This window comes from Podarcis gaigeae (genome assembly GCF_964106915.1).
Source record: "Podarcis gaigeae genome assembly, chromosome: 1".
Taxonomy (NCBI): domain Eukaryota; kingdom Metazoa; phylum Chordata; class Lepidosauria; order Squamata; family Lacertidae; genus Podarcis; species Podarcis gaigeae.
Genome location: NC_139678.1, coordinates 82537818 through 82557821, shown reverse-complemented (window position 1 = coordinate 82557821; position 20004 = coordinate 82537818). Strand labels below are relative to the sequence as shown.

The 20004-nt window shown below is 45.0% G+C and overlaps 1 protein-coding gene across 4 annotated transcripts; it reads right to left on the bottom strand.

Annotated features, from left to right (window-relative positions):
- Positions 1 to 8330: 8330 nt before the first annotated feature.
- TIMM10 (translocase of inner mitochondrial membrane 10) lies at positions 8331 to 14740 on the bottom strand. Of its 4 annotated transcripts, none has more exons than XM_083742524.1 (3): positions 14597 to 14740; positions 13832 to 13932; positions 8331 to 8655 (listed from the first exon to the last, which is right to left on the bottom strand). In XM_083742524.1, the coding sequence occupies exons 2-3, from the start codon at positions 13900 to 13902 to the stop codon at positions 8454 to 8456; spliced, it is 273 nt and encodes a 90-aa protein (XP_083598650.1). In that variant the 5' UTR covers positions 13903 to 13932; positions 14597 to 14740; the 3' UTR covers positions 8331 to 8453. The 4 variants fall into 4 exon arrangements, with proteins under 4 accessions (XP_083598650.1, XP_083598652.1, XP_083598651.1 ...); XM_083742526.1 differs by having other exon boundaries at positions 13832 to 13929; positions 14597 to 14735; XM_083742525.1 differs by having other exon boundaries at positions 13832 to 13929; positions 14463 to 14597.
- Positions 14741 to 20004: the final 5264 nt, after the last annotated feature.

The window sequence follows — 20004 nt, the reverse complement described above, 5'->3', positions numbered from 1 at the left end:
ATCTCCTTCTGGCCCTGCCCTCCACCTCGGCGAAGATTACGCGCCACGCCGCGCTGGCGGGTCTTGCCAGCGGCAGCCGCGGGGTGGCTGGTCCCGCCCGCCCCGGAGAAACCAGCGTGTTGCGCGCCTGGAGGGTTGGGGAGGGCGCGCAGCGGGCTGCCCGCGCAGGAAGTGTTGGCCTTCGGGGGAGGGCGGGGGGAGGGAGCCGGAGGCGCGTGTTACTTTATAAGGCCATCGGAGTGTGTGTGTTTCTGTGTCGATCAGTCAAGAGGGGGGAAAGAACATGGGACTCGGGGAAAGTGGAGCAAAAGAGCCCCAGGCCAGGAAAAGAAGGAGCGCAACACTTTCCACGTGGGGCATCGTCGCCCCAGCCTGCGCGCACACACAGAGCCTCTTGTTCTAAGCGCTTCTCGCCCGCCTCTCTCGCTTTGGAGCAATAAGCAGTTGGAGCAATAAGCAGCTGGCGCTAGAGGACTGGCTTTGTAGCCAGGGGCAGAAGCGCAGGATTCGAATTCACCGCTATCCCAGGCTACGGAGTCGGGACTCCATGTATGTGCATGTATATGTATGTACACACACACACACACACACACACACACAATGAGGCTGGGACCGCTGGGTGGCTATGTGAGCACGTGTGTGTGTGTCCCCTCGCTTTTCTCCCCTATGGGGGAAATAAAATTGACCCACCGCGCTTTTGCTCCTGCCGCTCTTTATTATGCGCAGCAGCGGAGTAGAATTTGTACTAACGCCTATTACCGTGCTTTTCATATTGCAGGTGCAGATATGCATCCCTTGGTGCTGTGTGCGAATATGAAAAAAGTATTTTCAAAGTAAAAATAAAAGAGGTAAATACTGAAAAGCTTTTAAGAACAAGCTTGCTTAGAAATTCAACCCTTGTCTATCTCAAAACAAAAAAAAAATCCTTCCAGTAGCACCTTAAAGACCAACTAAGTTAGTTCTTGGTATGAGCTTTTGTGTGCATGCACACTTCTTCAGATACACTATTGTCTTCAGATACACTATTGTCTATCTGTATACCAATGCAGCTGGATTAAATGCATAGGGTGCAGGGAATGTTGCAAGACAGCATGTTTCTAAATTAACCATTCCTCTGTGTAACTGAGTCATTGGTTATTTTATTTTTTTTAAAAAATCCAACTCAGAACACCCTTGTGCTTCCCCTTTCTCTTCTCTGCACACATTCAACCCTATTGGACTGAAGTGCAGGAGCCATGCTTTGGTTTGAAATAAACAGTTTCTATAGTTTAACTATGTGCTGTGTATAGAAAAACTTTCTTCTGTCTGTCCTGAACCTTCCAAGGTTCATCTTCATTGGATACCCATGAGTTCTAGTGTTAATGCAGGAAAGGACAAAAACTTTTCCCTATCTGCTTGCTCTGCACCATGCATAGATTTATGCACTTCCATCATGTCACCTTTTCTCTAAACTACAAAGCCCCAAATGTCCTCTCCTCGTTGAGGAGTCGTTCCCTCCCCTTGATTGTTTTGGTTGCCTTTTTCTGAAACTTCCAGCTCTACAGTATCCTTTTTGAGGAGAGACAACCAGAACTGTACTCAGTATTCCAAATGTGGGCGCACCATAAGATTCGTATTGTCCAGCTGGCCATGGCAGAAAACAGGATGCTGAACCAGGCAGGTCTTTTGTTTTGCTCCAGGAGGGCTCTTCTTACGTTGCTAGCTGGAGGACTTATTTTTTTCTTTTCAGCCCCGGGTTCTAGTTTATCCATGTCATTGTCTAGTCCAGACACAGCCAATGCAGTGCCTTCCAGATGTTGTTTGATTCTCATCGATCCCAGTTAGCATTGCCAATGGTCAGGAAGAGTGGAAATTGTTTTCCAGCCTTGTATTGAGGACATCACATTGGCAACTCCTGGACTGCTGAACCTGGAGTTGTGGATTTGTATTCCTAGCAAACTAGATGAGCATCCTCCACACTCCTCTGTGCATGTTATTAAAACAGCAAATAGAGCAGGAAGACCCACAGCTGTTCCTTTGGAAAACCCCTTGCTCCTTCATTCGTTGTGATTCATTCCTGGCTACATTTTGAGTGCACTTTTTCCACAACCCAACACATCCCCCCACCTTACAGGAGGCAGCTTTCCAATCCATTCTTCTTTCCATTTAATTTATGACAGTGTGATGTGGAACCATGCCAGAAGAGAAATAGCTCAAAGCTCCTCCTGTAATTAAGAAACACAGCCTATTCCAGGCCATTTCAACATCCTGAACACATATAAGACCCTTTGTCCAACCCCTCTCCAAGGGTTCCTGGGTATGCAGTGAAGATGTTAAATGCCTTCGGCCCATAGGAGAAAACTGCTGCCGGATACAGCACCGGTAGGTAATGAGGACAGAATGCATAAAATAGCTGCTCAAAATAACCTTGAAGCAAGCAATGATGAGTTAGTCCTGTCCAATTTAATTGGAAGGGCAAACGGAGCTGGAAATGCAATGAAGGATTCTGGAAAGGGCAGGACTGGAGAAATCAAGGTAGCTGGTTAATGAGGGAGGTGAGCTGGGCAACGGAACTACATGCCCCCATATGCAGACGAGGGTTTTAAAGGTTATAACCAGCAGTGAGTCGCTTATGTACCATATGAATGCCAAGGAAGGCAAAGGAGCCCGAGGGAAGTGGCTCCAGGCCTAATTGGATGTGTATCATGCAAGTCAGCCTGGAGCTTATGGGGCAGCGTTCATGTCAGAGGAACAAACGCAGCTTTGCTTTCCTGCAGCATCGTACATGTGGAAAGTATAGCTGACACAAAAAGCTCTACCCTGTGAGCTACTGAAACCCCTACAGTGGAAAGATAGGCCTGCATAAATGGGCCCAGTCAGACACAAGTCTGGCATTGGGCAGGGTGACATGTCAGAAGGTGATGGGAACTGTCTCATGGCAGACTTACATGCTAGTTCCAGCAACGGGATCAGCTGGGCTGCCGTCACCCCAATAGACTCGTACATTTGGGCTGCAAGGCATATCCTTGGAGTGGAGAAATGCCAGGAAAACAACTTGTTTGAGGAAACCGGCTCCCTCGGCCAATAAAGCGAGATGAGCGCCGCAACCCCAGAGTCGGTCAGGACTGGACCTAATGGTCAGAGGGTACCTTTACCTTTACCTTTATAGGAAATAAAACCAGTTGGGCCAATTAAAAGCAAATTGCAAGCATCAGTGGCTGCAGGTGGAGGCTTCCAAATGAACTCTGCAAAGTCCCTTCCTTTTTGGTACACTTCTGCCAAAACATACATGACAGCAGATTCCAAGAATAGCCCACAGGACAATGTTCTTTAGAAAACTTGGGAGGGTTCCTCCAATGAGAAGATATGTAACCACAGATAAACTTCTGAAACCTGCCAAGACGGTTCAGTTTGTGCTACACCACATTCCCAGTTCACACAGCGGGTGGGTGGGTGGGTGCAAGAGAGGATGGTGAGGCCCAGAGTCTAGGACAAAGGGAAGGGAACTTTTCCCAGCTCAAGGGCCACCTTCTCTTCTGCACAACCTTCTGAGGGCCGCACGTCAATGGTGGGCAGAGTCATGAATATGAATGTTATCCTTTTAACAGTAGGCTTGTTTCTACTTTCTATCCTCCCTCCAGCCAAGCAAGAGGCATTATCAGAGTTCAAAGGCACATTCTGGCTGGGATGCAAAGCAAGGCCAATGGGGGGAGTAGCCTGGAGGACCTCATGGTTTTATGTTCTCTATCCCAGGCAAGTACCTGTATGAACTGAACATAGGCAGGGAGGGAAGGTAGATTACTATGTATTTTACTGTTTTATTTGTAAGATGCCGAGAATTATTCTTTTTTAAATTGAAGTGTGACTTACATTCTTTAAACAAAAGTGTGAAAGTAATAATAGATGAAGATTTCCCAGACAACCTCTGGATCAGTTGCAATAATAAGCAATTGGACTTCCACTGGATCCAAAAGTCTGGTTTTCTGGCCCCAAATTCAGCTGGTTAATGAAGAGTGTATAAGGGGGAGTGCAGAAGTGGGGTTTTGGAGAAAAGAACAGCAAGCTCAAATCTGGTGCACAAATCCCATCCCTGGGCTCAGCTCAGTGTGTTACAGGCCTCCCTGTTCCTTATTTCTAACTGTATTCTCTGCATCCCACTTTAGAGCAGCGTCTTCTGAAATACTACATGGCAGGAAGCTCCACTGAGTTCATAGGGACTTGTTCCCAGGTAAATGCATGTAGCAAGCACTCCCAGCTCTCGTGACCAAGTCAGGGATGAGTTGGGAGTTCAATATCTGGAAGGCCACAGGTTCCCAAGCCCTGGTAAGCAGGACTGCAGCTTTTAGCCACTTTTTTGCTTCTGTATCAGTGTTCTAATAAGAACCAAAGTACACCCCCACACACAAGTCTGCCCTAGACCACGGCTCAGAATATTTGTTATTGATTGCATGTGCATCCTACCTTCCTCCAAAGATCTCATGGTAGCATAAGCAATTCTACCCCTCATTTAACTCTCCCAGCCCTGTTAGGTTAGGCTGAGAGACCATGACCTGCCCAAGTGTGGGAGGAGCTTCCTGGCCAAGTGGAGATTTGAACCCTGGTATCCCAGGTCCTAGTCCAACACGGTCTAGTCTAACCACTGCACTACATTGGCTCTCCAGGGAAAACAAGCAGGAACTCCTCAGCATCCGCATCCATGTAGGAAGCAGCACCTGGAAGCATAACGTTTGAAGTTCACCGCTGCAGAAAATCATGAGGAGGAATAAGCAACAGATTAACATCCAATACACCCTGAGCCCGTGGGACGCAGGTGGCGCTGTGGGTTAAAGCCTCAGCGCCTAGGACTTGCCGATCGAAAGGTCGGCGGTTTGAATCCCTGCGGCATGGTGCGCTCCCGCTGCTCGGTCCCAGCGCCTGCCAACCTAGCAGTTCGAAAGCACCTCCGGGTGCAAGTAGATAAATAGGGACCGCTTACTAGCGGGAAGGTAAACGGCGTTTCCGTGTGCGGCTCTGGCTCGCCAGAGCAGCGATGTCACGCTGGCCACGTGACCCGGAAGTGTCTCCGGACAGCACTGGCCCCTGGCCTCTTAAGTGAGATGGGCGCACAACCCCAGAGTCTGGCAAGACTGGCCCGTACGGGCAGGGGTACCTTTACCTTTACCTTACACCCTGAGCCCTGCTGAGGCTGTGAGCTTTTCTAGCAGGATGTGAGAGGTCTTGATTTTTTTACTAGCTCCCTTAATTGCTCCCGCCACTGTGCCTCTAGCTCCCCCTTGCCCTTTCCAGCCACCACGGGGTGGACTTGAGAGCTCTGCCAAAGCAGCCGCAGCACAACGGCCTGGCCCTGTGCAGGCATCAAACCACAAGGAAGGCTTGCCAAATAACTTCCAGCATGTGGTTTTAAATAACTTCTAATTGCTTTAAGCAGCTCTAATTGAATAAGTCACCCTTTGGCTAAACACAGCTGGTATTTAATTAGAAAATGCAGAATGAGGCTGTAAGAAATCAAAGGGGCCCAATTATGAGGTATACTCATAAAAAAATAGCAGTAAGAGTGCCTGAAAGTTGTTACTCACACACTGTCGGTAAAAAAAAAATAAAAAGAAAGAAAAGGCACGTGTTTTGCAATGCCCCCAGCTGGCCACAATGAAAAAACACAGCAAATGTTTAAATCCAGAAACAAAACACTTCTTCACGGGCCATTTGGTTACAATCATGCTAGAAGAGGGAGGGGCGAGAGTTTAATGAAAAACAGCATCGTGCCTTCTCCTTTGCAGAAGGATCAAAGGGAAGGGAGGTCGGATCTCCAGTTCAAATCGTACAGAGAAATGGCTTGAGGGCTCCCAACGAAAAGCACCAGAATGGAGGTGGCTTAACAAGCACATCGAAAGAACTAAGTTTTAGCAAATATGGTGAGGGCTGCTGGAAGTTTACCCATTTATTATTCTTTTCTCACATATCCAGTTTTCCAGTGTCAGAATTTCCGCATGGCCTTCTCCTCCGAGTGCACCTATTAAGATTGACATACATTCTGCTCTTGGCAGAGACACAGATGCCGCCCACGCTTATCCCTTCACCAGCATCACCCTTGAACTTCTGCGAAACCCTGTGCCTTACTGCTGCAGGCACAGAAAAGGAAATAAATATGAACAAAATCACAATCTTACAGGCTTTAGTTCCCTCTAGCGGTTGCCTTCTGCAATTGCAGACAGCTTCCCTTTCTTTCTTTCTGGTGCCTTGCCAACAGCAGTGTGACAACTAATGCTCATTTCATTTCATTTTTTCATAGTTAAATTAACTGTGCTAACATGCATAGCCTGCCAGGTAATGTGTGTATCACACTCTACTCAAAACTTCTTTTGAAGAAGACTCAGGACACTGAACCATCTAATACAGGGCTAGGAATTATTTCTGCAGTTAGCTCAGCAGGTGACTTCAGATTTTTATTTTTGGACTTCCACTATAGCTTTCCTGACTTGCTTGAATAATCAGAAGTGATTTTCTGTGCTAACAATATTATGTGGCACCCTTGCACTCCCACTGTTATGGGCAGATGATCTTGCAAATAGCAGGGCATAGACTATATGTGTTTCCCAACCGGGGGCCATATGGTGAAAAGTGCGTAAATGGGGGGCCATAGCACACGCCTAGTGGGCCACAGGTAAAGGTAAAGGGACCCCTGACCGTTGGGTCCAGTTGTGGCCGACTCTGGGGCTACGGCGCTCATCTCGCTTTATTGGCCAAGGGAGCCGGCGTACAGCTTCCGGGTCATGTGGCCAGCATGACTAAGCTGCTTCTGGTGAACCAGAGCAGCTCACGGAAATGCCATTTACCTTCCCACATTTACCTATTTATGTACTTGCACTTTGACGTGCTTTTGAACTGCTAGTTTGGCAGAAGCAGGGACTGAGCAACGGGAGCTCACCCCGTCGCAGGGATTCGGACCGCCGACCTTCTAGTCGGCAAGCCCTAGAGGTCAGTTAAGTGCAGTGGTGGGGTGGCAATGGGTAGGGCTGGGTGAGCCAGAGCTGCTTGTTGCTGCCACGTGCTGGCCTTACTCTGCAAGGCGCAGAGTCCAATCCATCCCAACGCCTAGTGGATCAGGGCCTTTGGATGTTGCCGAGGGTTGCAGGGTCCGTTGGCACTGTCAGTTCAGCTCTGCAAGATGTGGAGTGAAATCCACCACAGGGCCTAGCTGATCGGGGTCATCTGGTGCTGCTGACTGGCATCCAGTAAATAACTAAGTGTCTACTCAGAAGAAAGCTGCACTGAGTTCAGTGGGCCTTACTCCCAGGTAAGGGGGGGGGGCTATAGTGTTTTATCTAGGCAGCTAGGGCTCCTCCTGATGGCAATATCTTTTTGCACCAGGTTGGTGAGGACCACTTGCATTTTAAAACTCTCCCATATATACAGAATTCCATGTGCACCTTTTGGACTGTATCTGTAGGTTTCCCCCTCTGTGTCAAATAACTTGGGTCAAATAAGTGTTGTTAACTTTTAATAATACATGGAAGGTGGATCTTCCTCAGGTGGTGGAATCTCTTTCCTTGGAGGTTTCTAAGCAGAGGTTGGCTGGCCATCTGCCATGGATGCTTTAGCTGAGTTTCCTGCATTGCAGGGGGTTGCAATAAAAAGATAACCCTTGGGGTTATCCAGCGCTATGATTCTGTTTTTCTGCTTCAACATCATTTCATTATCTTCCTATCATTTTATGTATTGTATTTTGTTTAAATTATAAAAATTATAAATAAAACATGTTCTATTTACAAACAAAACATTTAAATAGGCCCTTTCTACCAGTACGACCGGAGAGGCATGAGGGGGGCATGAGCATAGCCAGGATTTTTGTTAGGGGGGGCAGAACCTCAGATTTATATTGATTTTGACTTATTTGGGTGCTGCTGCCCCGTCCCCCCGTCCCCGGCCATGGGGAGGCCACAGGAAGGAAACCAGGTCAGAAGGGGGCCATGGTCGGAAACACTGGACTACATTTCAACTCTTTTAGTCTAAATAGCACGTCTTGTAATTGAAGCATTGCCTAAATAAGAAAGATTATAAACTCTGCTTCTACCACTGTTCTGCCATTGCAAGAAAGCAGCAAGAAGTCACCAAAACCACCTGTGAAACTGGCTTTTAGGAAAGTGAATTCACCCAGAAGAACGGGATGTGCCAAAAGGCATTCAGTCTCTCTGCAGCCTTCAGATTTATGTGCTGGCACAAGAAAGCTCTATAGGATCCCACAGGTGAAGAGGATCTCCCTTGGCAAGAGAATCACAGGCTGCCCCCATCTTCCATCAGGCCTAGCAAGGAAGGATGAAAACTCCAGCATACCTGGTTGTTAACAGATAATATAATGTTCAACATTTTATTGGCAAAAGGAGGGATCAACACAGAGTCCAGGCACAAAGTAGGGGAAAGGGGGTGGTAAGCACATGTTGTCCATTATCAAAAGTGTGCGCGTGTATTTGTTGGTGTTACGCTGGCCCAGCCCCCTGCTGCATCCTCTTCATCAGCTCCTCATCCTGCATTGAGAGCTCCGTCAGCTTCTTGCCCATGCGCTCATGGATGTCCAAATACTTGGAGACGCAGCGATCCAGGCACACGGACTCTCCCTTGGACAGCTCAGCCTCCTTGTAATGTGGAGGGACGCATTTGCGATGGCAGGCATTGGTCATTCTGGGGCACAGCAAGGAAAGAACAGAGTGTGAGCGGAAGGAAGTGGCCATCTTTTGGCTGTTCCGAACCGGCTTTATTTATATTCAGCTAAAACAAGCACATCACAGTTCTTGCCTAAAAGCTCTCGATCAATGCCTAAAAAGCCATGATGTTTCTCCCCTATCACCACCCAAATTCTAATGATCACCAACACAGTCATCCTAAAGAAATCTATCTGTGTTTTCGTCAGTGCCAAAGTTCTGCAACCTGCCACTTCAAGCAGGAGATGCCACTTTTGGGGCTACCAATGGCCTTGCCTCTGCTGCTCTGAACATGTGCAAAGCAGAAGAAGGGAAGAAGAGTTTGGATTTGATATCCCATTTTATCACTACCCGAAGGAGTCTCAAAGCGGCTAACATTCTCCTTTCCCTTCCTCCCCCACAACAAACACTCTGTGAGGTGAGTGAGGCTGAGAGACTTCAAAGAAGTGTGACAAGCCCAAGGTCACCCAGCAGCTGCCTGGTGTCCCTTAGGAACTGTATGTAACTCCACAGAACAGAGTAACCTGGTTTATCTCAGTTCCGGACTTCCTAATCTGCCTGACACTCTGGCAAAAATGGGCAGCACCACTTCACTCGCCTGCTGCCAATTTTGCCCCAGGATATAGTATTAGTAAACCCCCCCACAAAAAACCCCACAAAGCATTCAAATGCAAAACTCTATTATTATTTTATGTATTATCTACTAAATTCATATACTGCCCTTCATCACAAGGTTTCAGGGTGGTTCACAGAATAACCACTACCGAATGTCAATCAGCATCATGAACTTTGGGATTAAAGAAATTTATTAAAACACCTCTATTTCTCTACTGCAGCAAGTTCAAATCTTCTGTCTGCATAATCTTACCTGTAAACAATTCCACTCAGGCAACTTTCCCCTATAAACCCTTGATCACCACTCTAACTTCCTCCTCCTCCTCCTCTGTCTCTCTTACAACCCTCATCATCCTTCAACTGTCTCTCCCAAATGACATCCTTCACATACTCCAGGCAACTTCTGTCAATTAGACTATTTCTTCGGCAGATTAGGTGTAAGATTCTAAAGCTATAATTCTAACCCTGTTTACCTGAGAGTAAGACCCATTAAATTCAATAGGGTTTAGTTTCTGAGTAGACATGGTTAGGAATGTGCTGCAAGTTATTTCCCAAACATAATATATCAGTTTACAATTCTAACCAATTGTACAAACACACACGATATTGTCATACCCATTTAAAAACTAACCAACTGAGCCCTAGGCAATCATTCTGTCAGGGACACACAGTCCACTTCACAGTGAAATGATTAAGACGTACATTAAGGTAGACAAGGAGTGTTTCTGAGTAGCCAACCAGCTTCAGGAACATCTAAGCTGCTACATCCAAATAAACATGCATGGAATCAGTTTGCAAGGCTACAGTCCCTCCACACTTACTTGTGTGTAAGCCCCCAGCGAACATTCAAATAAATGTGCATAGGACCAGACTGCATGCCTTCCAGGCTAGAAAAATCTCAATAAATGTTTTTCCTCCAGCCGAAGACTGTGGCAGTCAGTGTCTGCTTGACTCCTTTGCCTTATTTGGTGTCTGAAAAAGATTCCCTGCAACAAAGTGTCTCTGCTCCAGTGTCAAGGCAACAAGCAAATTAAACAGCTGAGCAACTAGAGGGTAAGTACGATCCTTTTATATAAATCATTGGTTTAAACAACACAGTAAGACCACTGTGTGCTAAAAGCTTAATCCTGTAAAACTTAGAACTCAGGAGCTATAAATTCTAGCGGTAGTAAGTCTGTAGAAGCCTATCTTTCATCTCTACTCAAGCAGGGCCACAGTATACCAGACACCTAGATAAAATTTCAATTTTAGAGAAGTGGTATTAAACAACAACATAAAATCAACCTCAGATTTATGATTCCCCTTGCAACAAAGTAACCCTTAAGCATTTTGGTCCAGAATATCTTAAGGACCATCTATTGGCTTAGATTCCTGTCCAATCACTGAGGAAGTCACTTTGGGGAAGTCACTGTTAATGGTTCCCTAAGGCTCAGATGCAAGGCTTGTATCCACCAGTATTGCCATTAGTATTGTGGGCCCAATCTTATGGAACTTCTTCCACTTGAGGTCATACAGGCCCCTTCCTGACTGAATCTCTGAGGACTAAAAAAAAAAAAATCCAGCAGGCATTTTAATTGTAGTTTTGATTGTATAGTTCTAATTTATACTTATTTTTGGATTGTCTCTTTTTAAACTGCTTAGAGAGTATTGTAGGTAAGCAGTATACAAATTGTTTAAACAATTAATGCATAAATAAATAACAAAAATAAACTAGTGACAAGAGTAAGCCTAGATTTTAAAAAGCAGGCTTAGCTTTTAGATCAAGCTTAGTATAGACTTCAGTTAAAAAGGAGTCAGCAACCTTTTTCAGCCGTGGCCCAGTGCACCATCCCTCAGACCATGTGGTGGGCCGGACTATTTTTTTTTGGGGGGGGGGGAAATGAACGAATTCCTCTGCCCCACAAATAACCCAGAGATGCGCTTTAAATAAAAGGACACATTCTATTCATGTAAAAACACGCTGATTCCTGGACCGCCCGCGGGCCGGATTGAGAAGGTGATTGGGCTGCATCCGGCCCCCGGACCTTAGGTTGCCTACCCCTGGTATAGAAGCTAATGCACAAGGGCAAGATTCAGCTGAAAGTTTCAGTTCAGTTTAAATAAAACTAGTTCAGGTTTTCAAAGCTAGAGTGTAACTTACAAGTTAAAAACTACAGTAATTTGCACTACAGTAATTTGCACTTTAAAAAGCCACAGTACAAGTGCAGTGTAGGATTGCTTTAAAGTTATTAAGTGCAGCATACAAGCAAAAGTCAAAGAATTGGCTTCAGCACCATATATACCAGTTAAAAGCTATTTTCAGTTTTAAAAGCAAACTTTCACAGCAAGTTAATCCCCAATTAATCACTGCTCACCCCGATAAAAAAAAAAAATCTCCATACCCAGGGTGTTAAAATGACCTAAATTCACACACCCCTTCCAAATTCCTACTCACCGGAATTTGAACAAGCCCAGCAGTTGTGTTACAACTTGGTGTTTTTCAAATGAGAACTTCCTGATCTAACCAGCTGCGTTAGCAAGTGGGGAAAGCTAGCCAGGGACATAAATCTGGAAAAACCTAGCCAGGGAGCCTGGTCCACAAGCAAGAGGAGAGCCCCTGAGGATGCCTCATCAAGGAGTGAGTTCAGCAGCTGTGGATGCCTCATCAAGGAGTGAGTTCAGCATGTCCCAAGCTCCCAAGTAAACAAACAATAAATTGTACAGAATGCCACGCGTACAGCTATCTTCCTTTTGGATAAAAGTAATGGATGTGTGCTTAGTAAAATGAGCTCCTGGTCCTCAGTTTGTTCCCTTGATGACCTGAAATAAGGCCAAGAGAGGTTGGTGGACAAAGCCTCTGGGGACAAGCTGTGTCCCAAGGTGACAACTCCTCTGCTGACATACAGAACGACTCTCTATGCAGGGGTGCCCAAACTTTTTTCAAAGAGGGCCAGATTTGATGAAGTGAACATGCATGAGGGCCGACCAAAGTTGTTGAGCTTTTTTTACAATTTTACCCCATGACATATACTGCCACGGGGGCCGGATTAAATTTTAAATTATTAAATTGACCGGCAGGCCAGATTAGGCTCCCGAAATGGACTTTGAACATGCCTGCTCTAGGGGAAGGAGTGCACCACTCTGAGCAAGAGGAAAATGAACTCTTAGAATGACCCAGTCACTGGGGTATGAGCTGTTATCCTCTCATGCAAAGGATACACCTCCAAGTGGAGACAGGGGTATCCTGGTCGCGGGTGATTCAATCATTAGAGATATAGATAACTGGGTATGTGACTGTTATGCAGATTGTAGAGTGAACTGGCAGACACTGCTGGGGAGGAGTCAACGGCCATGGTGCATGTTGGCACTAGTGACACAGAGAAAAGTACTTGTGTGATCCTAAAAGAGAAATTTAGGTTGCTAGCTAGGAGGCTTAAAGTCAAGAACTTCAAGGTAGCTTTCTCTGATGTGCACAGGGCCAGCTAGACAGGGAACAGCTGTGTGGTCTCAATGCATGCATGAAATGGTGGCATCTGGAGGAGGGCTTTGGATTTGACAGATCCTTGGGAATGTCTTTGGATAAGCTGGGCCTGTATAAAAGGAATCAGTTCCATTTAAGGCAGATTGTTGGTGCTTAAAAACAAAAAGGTGGCAAAGCATATTTTTAACCAATTGTTGAAATCCCCACCATGTCTGTCTGTCTGTCTATTATTATTACTATTAATTCGATTTAAATACCACCCTTTATCAAAAGATCCCAGGTAGTATACAACATTAAGAACACATTTTATGGAGCATAATAATAAAAACACAATAAAAGCATTAATTTGTGATATAATTTCCCCTGTGCAGGGCCAGCTAGATCACTTAGCAAGCAGCAACTAGAGCATTTGGGGTTTTTAAATTTAGCTAAGTGGAACATGGTAGAGACTTATCAAATTTTGACTGAACAGAGGAATCTTTTGCCATCTCTAATTATACTGAAATTCAATGTTACCCAATGAAACTAACATACAGTAGGTTCAGGGTGGACAAACGTAAGTATTTTACCCAATAAGGAATTCTCAGACACAAGATGCAATGATGGACACCAGGTTATGACACCTAGATCTCTCAACGACTATGGTTAAATAAAACTTCTATGTTCAAATACAGTACCCCTGCGAGCACCAGCTGCTAGACAGAAAACAGGGAAGGATGCTTTGCCTGTATGTCCTACCTGTAAGCTTCCCAATTCAACCACATGAAGCCTTGGTCAGATTTTTTAAAAAGGCAATTCTATGATGTTATCCTATGTTTCTATTTTATGAACCACCCTGTGATCTTTGGATGAAGGGTGGTATACATTAATGACATGTTCTGTACAATGTCTAGTAAGGTATAGGTCCTAAAATAGTACATTTTTGTGGGAGAATAATCTTGGAAAGTCTGGGGTACTTTGAGAAGCAAAACACAAGTCACAGCATACAGTGCCCGTATTCTTTTCATAGCTCTATTGTTTTCATAGCTCTTTTAAATGAGCACCACTGAGGAGTGCCTTCACGCTTGTGATTAGTCGGTACCTGTTGTACATATCAGCCATCATCTCCACTTCCAACTCAGCTGCCAGCTGCTGAGCCCTCACAGGATCCATCACACATTCAAGTATTTGTCCTTGACACTGCTGGAAAACACAAAGGATCAGAACCCAAGGACTCTAGTACACATACACACTCAAACACTATCAACAAGGTTGACACTTAGTCTGTATTTTAGATCGCTGCTCAGTTTTTCAGTGGTCAGGTCCATCTGCAGTCCTGGCAGTAAAAGGGCAGATAAGTGTGAGCTGGTTTGCGCCCCACCTAACAGATCAGTGCTGTGACAAGAGCAGACGCTAACCCTCTGCAGCAGGGACAGGGAGCCCTTCAGATAGTCAGCCCATAGCCAGAGATGATGGAAGCTACTGTGCAGCAACATCTGGAGGTCCAGAGGTTCCCTGCATTAGGGGATGTCTGACCTGAATGCAGAGGACCACTGCTTGAGGTGAGGGAATGTGGGAATATGGACCCAAAAAGACAGCACAGGAGCTGCTGCTCTGTTTGTTTTTCAAAATTAAAACGGGCAACGTCCATCCCGCCGGCTCACTGCTTCCCAACCTGACCCTCGCACCGCCCTCATTCCTCACAGCCCGTGTGAACCCCCCTCCTCTCGTACACGCACACGGAGGGAGCGAAGAGCCCCCAGGCGGCAGCTCCTGTCCTCTCCCCTCGTCCCCCCGCCTGGGCTGCTCTGCCCATCAACTCCCGCCAGTTGGACAGCATGTCTACCTCACCACGAGCAACGCTCACCTCCAGCCGCAAATATCAACCGGAAGCACGAGGAACAGGCTCTTCCGCAGCGCGCCTTTCAGGGAAACCATAGAGACTTCCTGGCATGTATAATGCCTTTCTAGGCGGCCTGTTTTTCCTTTTCCCCAGCGAGGGACCATGGCCCGTGTTGCCATAGAGTTCAGGAGGGGGTGATGGACGTTGGGAAGGAGGCGGGATTTCCTCAGTTGCGCTGTCAAGGGATGAGAAGCGGCTACGTCATCGCCCACCGCGGAGGGGCTTCTTGCCTCATGCCTGCATTATTTACCTTGTGTATTATTTAGTGCGTTTCTTGTCTGCCTTTGTCTGCAAACGCAGGCCGAAGGGGAGAGGGGTTGTAAATAAAAATGCATGGAGGATTGCAAAGCAACACAAAGACGCAGCAGTTCACAGGAGGGCTTTTCCCTCCGCTTCTTATGTGTTTATTTTTATGAAATCCAGCAAAAGCTGAAAGGTGCAACACACACACAGACACACACACAATATTTCATAATTCATTACAGCAACGAATTATAAGAATGTGCTGCCTTTCAAACATTTGTTTGATAACTGATCAAAAGGAGAGGGGAAACAGTTTGATTTACATATTTAAATACTCCATGGGTGGTACTCAGTTTTACTTAGAGTAGACCCACCGAACTTGCTGTTGTTTACCTAGCTGGAAAATAATAATAGACTCTTGGGCAGTTGTGAGTACAAATGGATTTTCAACAGATGACTTTCTAAAAAGGAATTGCATGTTTATTTCTATCTTTTCATATTCCAGGAGCTTTAAAGGCAGTGATTGTATGAATATTTATTTGATTACGGCCCTTTAGATTTAGTAGTCTTACTTCTGAGTAAATATGCACAGGCTTGTGCTGTGTGCTGCCTACTACATTGAACAACAAGACTTCTCAGAAAGCAAACATTTATAATAGGTTATATAACATGTAACAGTTAGATGTGCTTTTATTTGCTTTTTGTTTGGTCAGCTCCTGAAGCAAGCTTTTAATATCTGACCTGGACAATTAAGGAATCAGCCACATAGTTTCACTGATCTTATATGCAGGCTTAAAGAAAAAGCTATATTCATAAGCTGACACCTTTGGAAATATAACCATCCTAAACCTTTCAGTTTCTTTTATCAAGTGCAAGTAGATGTTCTTACTCTCCTTCAGATTTCTGGAAGCATGCCCAAAATTTATGATTGCCTAACAAAAAATCCCTGGGGGCATCTGTGTGACAGTCCCCTGAAAAAGGACAGAAGGAGTGTGGCAGGTCACTGAAAGCACGACAAGAAAATGCTCAGATACTTGGTGATACTGGCCCAAAAAGGACCAAGCCAGTACAGTCAGAAAAGGTTATTTGTTTATCAGCCTTTTATGTACAGTATTCTGTCCTGATGGTGTTAGAAGGAAGAAAAAGATCAGCAGTCATATTAAAGTAGAAACAGAATATATGACTTTGAAGAAAAACAGGAAAATCTATATTCCAACTCTAATGTACCACCTATACCTCAAAGTTCTGGTTGGACACTGCCATCTCAGGCCTAGGGCAAACCTAATGACTTGTCTGCATGAAAAATGAATCCAGGGCTTTGAAAACTGAAAATATGAGTCATAATGTCTGGGGAAATGCTATTAATTTTGAGACTTTAAAACTTTACCCTGGACTCCTGGCTCTGATGTAGCTTATGCCCTGCTGCTTAACTGAGCTGGAGCCCTCTGCAGAGTCATCCTTTTATGAAGAGCCCTCGCTGTGCTTTTCTGAACCTGTAACGAGACAGCCTAGAGAGGACAGACTGTCTGCACAATTACTTTCTGAGACTAGATGCTTCTCCGCATTCCGAGTTTGCTGTCGGTCAGTGCTAGATGAAATGTGATTTGGCTTGTGGCTGATTTATTTCTGCAATGGAAATGAGGTGGGCACGGACAGAAGCTGTCTCGATGCCCAGTTCTCAATGCACTGCCCTGAAATGGGCAAATGACCCCTGTAAAACAGAAAATGACACAAAAACAGTCTGGGGACAAAAATGGTGTGTTAGTTCCATATTTAACTACCAAGGTTGTTATGTGTGAACTCAGCTAGATTGCTCCTCCTTGCTGTTCATATTCTGGCTGAAACAAAACTGATATCATACCAACAAGATGATTTGGGATGGAACCAATTCTCCATGGTACAGCACTTCCTTTACACACAAAACGTCCCAGGTTCAGTCCCTGGATCCTGTTAAAAGGCTCTGTAGTAGCAGATGGTGTAGCAGCCAATCCTAGTAGACTATACAGAAGTAGGTGGACAAACAGTCTGACTTGGTACAAGGCAGTTCACCTTGTTTATATGAGTTGCAGCTAAAGTCTAGCTTTGTTGCTTTGTGTGTAACTGAAGCTCACAGGGTGACCTTGGGCCAGTCACCATCTCTTAGAGTAACCTACCTTACAGGGTGAGGATGAAATGGGGAGGAGGAGAACCATGTACGCCACCTTGAGCAACTTGGAAGAAAAAAGGTGGTATATAAAAGTACAGTGGTACTTTGGGTTAAGTACTTAATTCGTTCCGGAGGTCTGTTCTTAACCTGAAGCACCACTTTAGCTAATGGGGCCTCCTGCTGCCGCTGTGCTGCCGGAGCATGATTTATGTTCTCATCCTGAAGCAAAGTTCTTAACCCGAGGTACTATTTCTGGGATAGTGGAGTCTGTAACCTGAAGCGTATGTAACCTGAGGTACCACTGTAATAAGTTAGAAAAAATTAAATAAATAAACCGAATATTTGTTTCCTTTGCACCCACATGTGTACATATACACTGTATGTAAACTGCTAGCAGAGGATATAATTTCATGCATTTGATGAAGTGCATCTAGGTTCCTGAAACCTTATGCCATAATATACTTGCTAGTGTTTTAGATGCTACATGACTCATTTCTTTTTTGCCTTTCTCTTTTGCGTTGAAAGTATTTATGTGCAGCGCACTCTGTGACCACACAAGCCTGGCAAAAACTCTGTTGACAAGGTTTGAAGAAAATAAAGCCCTGTGCTAATGCAACAAGACAGCCATTTTTGTTACAGGATAAGCTAATATTCATTTCTAATTCAGTAGCAGTTTCGAGAATCAGATGCATAAGTGATGCAAACCTTAGAGACCATACAATGCCAGACAAACCTGAAACACATTGTAGTCCTTAGATTCCCACCCACCCCTTGACATTCACCACAATACATGGTGCCACAATGCCAAAGAAGGAAACAATGATGTGATCCCAGGGTTCATATTTATCTCATCATAAGTATACCATTGCCAAAGACCTGAACACTATGTATTTAGAAAAAGACTTGTACTGTACTTGGTTGCTCACCTGAGGACATATTTACATCATTGGCTTAACTGACTTAAACAAGACAGCCATTAATAGTGAAAGTGGTGTGGAACTCTGATGACATTCTTTGCATTTGTGGGTGGAATTCACACTTGCTTTCAAATGATTTCTGGCCATTTTCAGATGACACAGTTGTAACATGGAAGCCTGCTCCACTGAGCTGGGAAATCTAGATTGGGCAAATTGCAGTCATTTATTTCCATTCATGGCTTGCAGTGAGATTTGAGCGCCGACAGCTGCCAAGCTTTTAGGTGAATTGTATGAAGTGTGTCACTAGAGCTATTTTCATCAAGGCTGAATTTTGACACCCAAGTGACAAATTGGCTCGGTTTTCTTTCCAGCTCCTTGGAATCTTGTCTGCTTGGGGGGCCAAAGCAGTGCAAGCGGTGATGTTTCTTGAGGCATTTTTCAACAATTTGGCAGGAGTCAACTCTTTGCTACATGGTTATATTTAGCCATGCAGCAGTTTGCTTCTTTTTATGTTTGGAAACAAATTTGAACCCACCCTTGTGTAGCCTTCTTATGCAAGCAGTGAATAAAGCAACTTCTGCCATGAGCCACCAATGTCTCCTGCCTTGATGGGACGCTCCTTCTTGATCACTTTGGTTACTCTCCATTTACAGTACTTAGGAAAACAAACAGGCATGGTGGAAAAGGGAGGAGGCCTAACATAGATCACACAGCAAATCAGTCAGACAGAACATGAACAACTTTTCTAACCCCTGGGTCATTTTACCGCTAGGGTGGTAACTTGGATAAATCAGCAGTGGAAAGCTGCAAGGCGGCAGAAAGACCAGTAAAAAGAACTTTTTTGGGTGGAAGATGGTCAGGACCACCTCGGTGTGTCCACCATCTGTCTTGTACGATTCTCCTGTGCCTTTATTAGCTATTGGATATATAGCACTGGTCACAAGTGAGTCTTCTTCTGCCCTGACAGATTTCCCAGACATATCATACACTCACAAACACTGTTTGTGAACCAGGATAAAACAAAAAACTTCATAATACACTACCAAATCTGCCAGTCCTATTGCAGGTTACAAAGGCCCATGTGATATTTAAATGTAGGACTGTCTGCTCTTTGAAGCCCGGTCCAATTCTTCCTTCTCACTATACACACACCCCTTCCTGCTCCTGTTACAGCCCTGGTTAAGGGACCCATTCAGTCTCTATTTGGCCACAAGAGGTCAGAGCTGCTTCAGAAATGAAAAGATGTGGTGGGAAGAGTGTTTACTTGAGTGGATTGAGTGGGTTTTGTGATGAAGAGGTTAATCCCATAGTTTTCACCAGGTTTTCACTGTCACCCTAGGAAGACATTTTAAAACAGGCTTAGAAAGGATAAAGTCCTTGGCAAACAAGGCGTTTGAACCATGGGTTTCTCTCAACTGAGAACTATCGTAGTTTAGTTCCCATAGCAATGTTTATAGGAAACATGCTCTGTCAGGCTGTGAAAGATGCAAAAAAGGACAGTGACAATATTTGTGTAGCTTGTGTTGCCAGCAAAACATTATTTAGGTCTCTGTCATTGAGGAAGATCTTTCCCAGAGGAAGCTGGACTGACACAGACTGGGATTCTATTCCTAGGGACTGCTCAGGTCAGAATATTAACATGCTTTGGGGTCTTGTCCCTAGGCTATTAGTACATTTTCTATATGGTAAAGTACTAGCTATATAATCTGTCCCTTTATGGAAATAAGGTTGCAACCCTAAATAAATCTGCTAGTCTTTAAATTCTATTGAAATCAGTGGCATTTCTGACCAGCTTTTTTTTGGGGGGGCGGGGGAGGTTCAGACCACAAGGCTTGCTTGCCCTTACCTCTTAGAAGAGTGGGTGCTTCCAACATCCCACATGCTACACAGCCATTTCAGCAGATGGCTGCTTTGCTCTCATATCACAGCAAAATACTGTTTTCTTGTGTCCAGCCAGCTTAGGACCTATATAAGTCTCACCCCATCTCAAGGATGAACACCTTGGCCCAGATGGAAATGTATATCTCAGCTTGCCTCCAAACACTGTGCTCCTGTAAAATTTCCTC

What these genes read in the sequence shown, in the direction of transcription:
- TIMM10 (XM_083742524.1), bottom strand. Translation starts at nt 13,902, where the DNA reads ATGGATCCTGTGAGGGCTCAGCAGCTGGCAGCTGAGTTGGAAGTGGAG. An exon ending in ATGGCTGATATGTACAACAG is followed by an intron (nt 8,656 to 13,831) that starts GTACCGACTAAT and finishes GCTGTGCCCCAG; the next exon opens with AATGACCAATGCCTGCCATC.